Raw genomic sequence first — 9929 nt, 5'->3', positions numbered from 1 at the left:
TTGTCTTTGTCTTAATGGTAATTTATCACCAAAATAAGTAGTGGAAACATTTTGATTAAAGAAGTTTTTTTTAAAAAAAAAATAGACTGGTGGCTAGAATTTCACCGTTTTAAAAGTGAATAAGTGGAAGTATCAGAGTTCGAACCTTGATCCATTTGCAGTAACCCTATCAATTGAATTATGCTCACAAGACTTCTTTTTTTATCTATAGAAAATAAGCGTCATTTAAAATTTACACATAACTTTAAAATCTTATATTCGATGCCCAGTAAAAAAGATTTTTATCCTAACAATATTAATTTTGTCAATTGAGATATGTTTTATAGACAACTATAGCTATTTTATTTGCCCTTTGCAATATCCAACCATCACCATCTCTATCTCGCATTCTTTGGGTACCCTTTTAATAAGCTCTATATTGCTTTGACAAGCTACTCATATTATTCTTTTATTCTTTTTTAGCTTTGTGTATAATGAAGAAAACAAAATTCTTCTGTCTCATCATAACTTATAATTGTCATATTAACTTATAATTGTCATATTAACTGATGATCGAACTCAATATCTCTAACATACTACATAAACTCATCACCACCAGGCTAAATTTAGTAACATATATTAAGTGTGGTTTATTCTTTTCAATATAGTATAAATATTTTATTCCAATTTTACCTTCTAATTTTTATAAAATAATATTATATGTATCATTTTCAAATCATTATACTTCACTTTATATTGATGATATTGATAAATACAACACTGATTACTAAAATTCATTTGATAAAATTGTTTTTTTATTTTTGACACATTAATTTGATAAAATTGTTAGTATTTTATTTCTTTTAGTTGTGCCCTTTATATTGTATTGAATGTCATGTCACTTATATTGTTAAGCAAAATTGTTGTTTTAAGTTTTAAGTGTAATATTATTTATTTCATTATTCAATTTCTACACTCAAATTAATATCATGTATATTACTCACAAGTCTATTATATTTTTTATGTATTAATAAACATAATTTTATAAAATTGCTTCATTATTTCATTTATTTAGAAAAGTTATTTATATGTGCGAAAATGCTCAAAGTGAATTTTTTTTGTTTGTTTTCACCATCAGTATTCGGTCAACTGAACTGCCTAGTCTGGTTCAGGGGTCAGTTATGACATCAAGTGGTTTCAGTCCCCTTCCAATCGTAATTACGAGAATCGAATTGTGGTTCTCCCTACTAAGTTCAGCGTCAATCACCGTTGAACTAAGATGGTTTCTCAAAGTGAAAATGAGATAGATATAGTAATAATATGCTGGTAATGAAAGTTGAGTTAGATTAGAATTTCAAAATGTGATAAATTAAAGATTGAATTATTTTGAGAGTGAGTTAAACAGGATGAAAGACTAGTATACTATTTTTTTTCCCAAAAAAATAATTAAATACTATCTCTTTCATAGACTATAGTTTTTTGTTGTTTCCTTAAAAATAATGTTTTTGTCAATAATTAAATATAAATCAAATATACAACACTTGAAATATTGGTTCAGTTGTAAATTTAATATACAAAAGTTTAAATCTCTTCTAAGATCGTCATAAAATAGTTATTGATGTCATTTTAATTAATAAAAAGATTTCCTCTTTATCAATTTCTCTTTAAAAAAATAATAAAAAATATAGGAAATCACCATAGGGACAAAAATATATATTATTATATTATATAAGTTGAACTTTATTTTTTTTTTTACAAAATTATATAAGTTAAACTTATATAAATAAATACTATATAAAAATGACTTCATACCAAAAATTTCCTATCCTCGAAACAAACAAAAAATGGAGTACAATATATCACAAGATTCACTTCAATACCAATATTTCAACAAACCTTATATAAATATTTTAAAAAACCAAATATAATATTAATAATAGTAACTGTGGAGTAGAATATTGTAGAAAAACAGAGTGTACCTGCAAGTACATAAAATCTTTATAGTGAAATGCTTACCATGTTGTCCTTCAAAAGCTGCCATTTTAAGAGTCAAGACAAAACACTAAAGTAGTGTAAACGACACATCACATATACATGTATTACATGTGTGTGTCTATATATCTATATATTTTGGAAGAAGAAAATAAAAACAGAGAAAGTGCTCTGTTTTCTCTGTTTTCTTTCTGTGAATTTTCTGGGTATAGGGATAATCGCATAAAGCTTACTTCTTTATAGCTTATAAATTTTGGGTTTTGTCTAATATGACTGAAAAAGAAGAAGCCATGCATGCTATTTTGAATGAAGCTGTGGATTTGGTACCAAAAATCACCCATTTCTCTGTTTTGAATTTTGTTTCTTTTTCTACTTGATCATAGAGTTTTTTGAACTGTTTGTGTAATAAAAAAATAAAAAACTTTTATTTAATGTGTTTTTGGGTTGGTAATTGCTTCTGGGTTGTGTTTTTTATATTTTTGGTGTTTTATTTTAAGTTTTGCTGAAATTTTGTATAATTTAGTGTTGATTATGGTTTTTTGTTTTATTGTGTTTTTTTATTAAAATATTATTTTACCTTTGATCATAGAATTGGTTGTTCATAAAATATAAAAAAAAAAAAAAAATTTCCTTTTAAAATATTATGGGGTTGGTGATTGCTTCTGGGTTTAGTTTTGATAATTTTGGTGTTTTTCATTTTATTGTTTTTTTTTTTTTGTTGTAACTTTGTCTAGTAGTTTTGATTTTGAGTATGGTTTTGCTTTGTGTTTTGTTTTTGTTCTTAAGTTACTTGAATTTCTTTGTAGGAAAATGTGCCAATTGAGGAAGTGTTTCAAACTTTGAGATGTAATTCAAATGGACTCACAACAGATTCTGCTAAGGAGAGGTTGGCCATCTTTGGTCACAACAAACTTGAGGAGAAACAGGTCTTTCCCTAAAAAAGATCATTTTTTGTTTCCTTATATTAATGTTAGTAGATGTGATACTATCAAATGAATCTTATGTAGAACCGACACTTCAGATTGAAAGTTTGTCTGGTGTCCGACTTATGTCGGCACCAACACATGTGGTTACATTTAATAAATTCATTTTTCTCAAAGTACTATCTGTGTTGACGTGTCAGTGTCAGGTTGTCTTCAGTATTTGTGTCAAAGCTTAGTGTATCATTCTGTAAACTTTGGCTTTATGTCTTCTATTGTGGATTTTGTAGGAGAGCAAGTTTTTGAAATTTTTGGGATTTATGTGGAATCCACTCTCATGGGTCATGGAAGCTGCAGCAATCATGGCTATTGCTTTGGCCAATGGAGGAGTAAGCTGCTGCATACTTTAACTCACTTTTTTTTAGTTGAGAAAATTAATTTACGGTTGTGGTTATGCTGAGAACCTTTATATTGTAGCAAAATGTAGCCGATGCGGTCGAAAATTGCAGTTGTAACGCCGTTGCACAGACTTCAAAATCTCTTATATTGTGGTCACAATTGCGGTTGTGGACCATGATTTTTATTTTCAAGTGTCTGATGCACATTAAGCTTTTTTTATTAGGCGCTGTATTCTTAAAATTTCTTGATTCTTCAGAATAAACCTCCTGATTGGCAAGACTTTGTTGGAATTATCACACTCCTTATTATCAATTCAACTATAAGTTTCATCGAGGAGAACAATGCTGGCAATGCTGCTGCAGCTCTCATGGCTCGCCTAGCACCTAAAGCTAAGGTATTACTCCCTTCGTTTCTTTTTAACTTACATTTTTGTAGAAAAAACTTATTCATGTTTATTTGTCGTTTTCAAACTTTATTAATATTAAGTATTGTTTTGTTAATAATACCCGTAATTATATATTCAGGTTCTTCGAGACGGGAAATGGGTGGAGGAAGATGCTAGTATTCTTGTCCCCGGCGATATAATCAGTGTTAAGCTAGGTGATATTATCCCTGCGGATTCTCGTTTACTTGAAGGTGATCCATTGAAGATTGATCAGGTGAATCTTGTAGCCTTTTCTATGCTATCTTGTTTTCCTATATATGTTTGTTTGTCATCATCGTTAATATGTTCATCGCTAAGTTTCTGGTTTTCGGATGGTTGTAGTCTGCACTTACAGGCGAGTCTCTTCCAGTCACGAAAGGACCTGGCGACAGCGTTTATTCCGGCTCTACATGCAAGCAGGGAGAGATAGAAGCTGTTGTTATTGCAACAGGAGTTCATACCTTCTTTGGCAAGGCTGCTCATCTAGTTGACTCCACAAATCAAGTTGGTCATTTTCAAAAGGTAAATCAAATGTGAAATCGTGAATCTGTAAACTAAGTGTGTGTTTGATTCTACTGTGACAAAAATCGATTTTTAGTTAAAAGCAATTTTAAGGTAGATTGATATATGTTTGGCTACGTTTATGTGAAAGTAAGTTGAACAATAAATTGAGCATATATATATATATATATATATATATAATATATTTGATTATATATAATATGTTTTACATTGATACTTAACATTATTTTCGGTTCCTTAAACAGGTCCTAACTTCCATAGGAAACTTTTGCATATGTTCAATTGCCGTGGGAATGATGGTTGAGATCATTGTCATGTATCCAATTCAACACCGGAAATATCGTCCTGGGATTGACAATCTACTTGTGCTCCTCATTGGAGGAATTCCTATTGCCATGCCTACTGTTTTGTCAGTGACAATGGCCATCGGATCCCACCGCTTAGCTCAGCAGGTAAACATTAGTTCTTCAAGTTTTCACTTTTCATCAACTAAACGATAGTCTCTCAGAGCTTATGAAAATCAGCTGAAAACAGTTTATGGACATGTTATAAGTTGTTTTCATAAGTTCTCTAAAAGAGTCTCATAAGTCATAAGTACGTATATTATATCGGTAAATAAGCTCAAATAAGTCAATCCAAATCAGTCCTTTATTAGTTATGATTTTATGATTTTTGCAGGGTGCTATAACTAAAAGAATGACAGCAATAGAAGAGATGGCGGGTATGGATGTATTATGCAGCGACAAAACCGGAACTTTGACTTTGAATAAACTATCTGTTGACAAGAATCTTATTGAGGTTAGTAATAATCAAGTTTTGTATTATGGTGGTTTCTGATTTTTGTTGTTGTAGTCTTACACAAGTGTTCTTCATGTTTTGTATAGATTTTTGCTAAAGGAGTTGACGCAGATACTGTTGTTCTCATGGCTGCTCGGGCTTCCAGAGTGGAAAACCAAGATGCTATAGATGCTGCTATTGTCGGGATGTTGGGTGATCCGAAAGAAGTATAATAATAATATCTCCTTTTTCATGCTGCCAAATGATCACATATAACTTACTATTTGCTATTTTTCTCTCTCAAAAAACCTATACTAGCATTCCCTGTTGTCATGGTGTTTGTTGTAGTCTATGTACTACAGACAATTCAGGCTGAAAGTGTTTTCGAGTATATGACACGTGTGGTGTTGGTATCTGACACTCGTATGATACTGATGTCGTTACATTCAATCACTTCTGTTTTCTCAGTGTTACTTGTCGGTGTTGTGTCTAGTGTCTTTATGTGTAATTAGATGCATATAATGTTTTGCAGAATTACAGTCCATTAAATTCAATTTTTCACCTCAAATATCTTCGTTTGAAGCCTTTTTTTGTCGAAAAAATAGGCAAGGGCCGGTATTCAAGAGGTTCATTTCCTTCCTTTCAATCCAACTGACAAGAGGACAGCACTAACTTATATAGACAGCAATGGTAAAATGCACCGTGTCAGCAAAGGTGCGCCCGAGCAGGTATCTTTCTTATGATCCAAGTAATTGTTTATGTTTAATATTGCCACATGACAATGACAGTGACTCAAACTTTATTTTTATATTAGATTTTGAATCTGGCACATAATAAGTCAGAGATAGAACGTAGAGTTCATGCCGTGATTGATAAGTTCGCAGAGCGAGGGTTACGGTCTCTTGCAGTAGCCTATCAGGTACATGTTTATTATGCTCTTTCTTTTCAGTTTGAGAGAGAAAATTCATTTTACATTGTTTATAATTATATCCTATATCTCAGGAAGTTCCCGATGGAAAGAAAGAAAGTCAGGGAAGACCTTGGCAATTTGTCGGACTCATGCCTTTGTTTGATCCACCTAGACATGATAGTGCCGAGACAATAAGAAGAGCGTTAGACCTTGGAGTAAATGTTAAAATGATAACAGGTGTGTGTCCTCTACATGATATTGAGTCTATTTAGATGAACAATTTAATTAAGAGTTTATAGCATAAGCGTTTATTATATACTAAGTGGTGGTTATGTATAAACTATCTCAACAAAAAAGATAAAATAAAGTCAAACTATTTTTATATAAGCTGTTTTCATAAGCTATCCTAAATAGCTTATGGAAATAATCTAAAACCAGATTATAGGCATGTCATAAGTTTTTTACATAAGCTCTCTTAAACAGTCTCACAAGTGCTTATGTTCGCAGATAAGTTCTAATCTTGTCATAAGTCATAACCTAAACATGGAAAGAGTAAAATTTTTCGGACATTTGGAATTAGTATGTTTCACACTTGGTTTTTCTGATGTGAATGATTATTTTATGTGCTTAAATTTCTTCCAGGTGATCAACTATCAATAGCGAAAGAAACAGGACGCCGTCTTGGAATGGGAACTAACATGTACCCTTCATCATCTTTATTGGGACAGAACAAGGATCAAGTAATTGGTGCTTTACCAGTTGATGATTTGATCGAAAAAGCTGATGGATTTGCCGGTGTTTTTCCCGGTATAATATTTTTCCTTTCTCTCTAAATTCTTACTATTTCTAAACATAAATATAATAGTTACTTCTATTTATTTATTTTCATATGATAAAATTGTTCAAGTATTTTTCTTCCACCTGTTTGACATGATGAGTTTATTTATTCCAGAACACAAATATGAGATCGTGAAACGTTTGCAAGCGAGGAAACACATATGTGGAATGACCGGCGACGGTGTTAATGATGCTCCTGCTCTTAAAAAAGCAGATATTGGAATAGCTGTTGATGATGCAACGGATGCAGCTCGTAGTGCGTCTGACATTGTTCTAACCGAACCAGGTCTTAGTGTTATCATTAGTGCCGTGCTAACGAGTCGAGCAATATTCCAGAGAATGAAGAATTACACAGTGAGTCTACATATAGTTCTAAATATTCAATGAAATTCTGTTTGAACACTTTGAAGTTAGGATGAATTACACGAATCGCGCATATGTGTTCATTTATTTTATTTTATTCCTTTGGTGCAGATTTATGCAGTTTCAATCACAATCCGTATTGTGGTAAGTTTAATAGTCTTCGCATGAATATGAATCATTGTTCTTAGAGAAAACTTCCTATTTTGTTCTTGCTGACTTCGGAATTTTTATGTGACAGCTTGGTTTCATGTTACTAGCTCTCATATGGCAATTTGATTTTCCACCATTCATGGTGCTGATTATTGCTATTCTTAATGATGGTAAGTACCATATTCACTTGGCTTCAAATTTATCGTCGGTGTCACCAACTTAATATGATTATGGTTGATACTGTTTTACAATTTCGAGGGGTAAATTATGTATTTACTCAAAGTCATGGATATTTAGGTCTCCATTAGAGACTAATTATTGTCACAAACCATATTTCTTACTATAATTTTTCTGTCCATAATCTTTTGTGATTTGTTGATTATGTTAGGAACCATCATGACAATATCCAAGGATAGAGTAAAGCCATCTCCATATCCAGATAGCTGGAAGCTGGCAGAAATCTTTACAACTGGAATAATTCTCGGCGGTTATTTGGCTATGATGACAGTTATTTTCTTTTGGGCAGCATATAAAACAGATTTTTTCCCGGTAAGAAACCACCTTTTTAATTAAAAAATAATCAAATTAATGTTATCTGCATGTGTGTTCAATTTATGAAGGACCGTATGAAACTTGTGTTGGAATATACCTATGAAGCGCAGACACAGACACGATAACACAGACTTATGCTCATTATGAAATTTTCAGAGCACTTTCGGGGTCTCGAGTCTCCAGAAAAAGGATAGGGATGATATTAGAAAGCTTGCATCAGCAATATATCTACAAGTTAGTACAATTAGTCAAGCCCTCATATTCGTAACGCGGTCACGGAGCTGGTCTTTTGTGGAGCGTCCGGGTTTGTTACTTGTAGCAGCCTTCATTATTGCTCAACTGGTGAGTGCAATCAACACTAATTTTGGCATGTGTTCGTCGTGACTTGTGAATATAATTGTGCTTATCAGTATCTTATGATACTAATAATATTCGATTCATAATATTATCCGATTCACAATATGGAAACCAGTTCTTCTAATTCACGATATGAATCTTGATTTGATAGCTATGAATATAACAATGTGATCATATCTTCTTTGGTTTTCAGATAGCTACATTGATTGCAGTTTATGCAAATTGGAGTTTTGCTGCGATTGAAGGGATTGGATGGGGTTGGGCTGGTATTGTTTGGCTTTATAATCTCATATTTTATATTCCGCTTGATTTTATCAAGTTTATAACCCGATACGCATTGAGTGGCCGGGCTTGGGATCTTGTTATCGAACAAAGGGTACGTGTTTTCTTCTCTCTCAATTAAATTAGAGTAAGGGCTAGTTGAATTAGCTTATTTACTAAATATAATCACTTGTGAGATTGTTTGAGAGAGTTTATGGAAATAGATTATGACATGTCATGAGTTGTTTTCAACTTATTTCCATAAGCTCTTCCATGATAGCTTATTGAAACAGCTTATAGTTTATATAAAGACTAGTATGACTTAACTAGTTGAATGGAATCTTTTTCAGATTGCTTTTACAAGAAAAAAAGATTTTGGAAAGGAAGAACGTGAACTTAAATGGGCGCATGCGCAGAGGACACTTCACGGTCTTCACACCCCAGAGACCAAGATATTCAACGAACGCACAAATCATACTGCACTTAATCAGATGGCTGAAGAAGCTAAAAGACGGGCAGAGATTGTAAGGTATGCAAGCATGCTCTCACACTATCTTTATAAAGAAAAAAGTTGAAATTAAAGAATTTATAGACATATCATAAGCTATTGAAATAATCTCTTCCTAACACTTATGTGATGATGCTTTAATCATAAGCTTGTGTGTGAAATCAAGTATAAAGAATCTTTAAATGAAAACCTATGTTTACTTCATTTTTTGGTTTTGCAGACTAAGAGAACTGCATACACTGAAGGGCCATGTTGAGTCAGTGGTGAGATTGAAAGGTCTTGATATTGATACAATACAGCAAGCATACACTGTATAAAATGTATCATTATGCTTATGTTGTTTAGTGGTGTGGATGTATATAGAGTATAATATGCCGCCAACATTTTAGATTAAAGACATGTTTGGTGTTTAACATGTATCGGTGTCTGACACAACACCTATACACATGTGATTTTACCTTTAGTTACTTCTATTTCTTAAATTGTTACTGGTGTCAGTGTGTCAGTGTCGTATCTGGTTTATGTGTCGGTGGTAGTGCTTAATGCTAGGCACATCTTGTCCTTGCAATTTATATTTGTTCTTTGCAATTTTGGTGGATTGTGTGTGTCTTTGTGTCACCTCTTGTAGATATAAAATCATTTATGACATTTTCTATAATAATAATAATGTTTATTTTGTCATCAAAATCAAACCAAACACTCTTATAAACCCGCCTCACAACCTATACAAGTGTTTTTTTACGTAGACAAAGTGACGATCACTACCACAAACTCGCTCACACACAACTGTGAAGTCTCATGTTCAAATTCAAATAAAAGTGTTCAACTTAACAATATCGACATTTGTCAGTTGAACTAGGTTTTACATATGATATTAAATATGAGAAGAAACTAGTTCTCATTTCTTGGTATTCACACAATATCCAAACCCTTAACCCCAAATAAGGGTTCATACTGATCCTTATATTGTGCATTCTT

At 32.3% G+C, this 9929-nt stretch overlaps 1 protein-coding gene across 2 annotated transcripts; it reads left to right on the top strand.

Moving 5' to 3' along the window:
* The first annotated feature begins 1916 nt into the window (after positions 1-1916).
* LOC123910180 (plasma membrane ATPase 3-like) lies at positions 1917-9539 on the top strand. 2 transcript variants are annotated; one of them, XR_006810139.1, is made up of 22 exons: positions 1944-2294; positions 2778-2897; positions 3182-3280; positions 3547-3684; positions 3815-3949; positions 4057-4236; positions 4482-4688; positions 4915-5034; positions 5121-5240; positions 5619-5741; positions 5828-5932; positions 6016-6160; positions 6566-6730; positions 6876-7114; positions 7235-7267; positions 7362-7443; positions 7662-7822; positions 7982-8167; positions 8376-8558; positions 8794-8972; positions 9172-9389; positions 9422-9539. XR_006810139.1 is itself a non-coding variant. In XM_045961248.1 (21 exons), exons 1-21 carry the CDS (start codon positions 2241-2243, stop codon positions 9266-9268), a joined length of 2871 nt encoding a protein of 956 aa, XP_045817204.1. In that variant the 5' UTR covers positions 1917-2240; the 3' UTR covers positions 9269-9539. The 2 variants fall into 2 exon arrangements, 1 of the variants encoding a protein (XP_045817204.1); XM_045961248.1 differs by having other exon boundaries at positions 1917-2294; positions 9172-9539.
* Positions 9540-9929: the final 390 nt, after the last annotated feature.

The sequence above is a fragment of the Trifolium pratense genome, linkage group LG2 (genome assembly GCF_020283565.1).
Source record: "Trifolium pratense cultivar HEN17-A07 linkage group LG2, ARS_RC_1.1, whole genome shotgun sequence".
In the NCBI taxonomy this organism is placed as follows: Eukaryota; Viridiplantae; Streptophyta; class Magnoliopsida; order Fabales; family Fabaceae; genus Trifolium; species Trifolium pratense.
The sequence above is the reverse complement of the archived record's forward strand: the minus strand, read 5'-3'. Positions and strand labels throughout refer to the sequence as shown.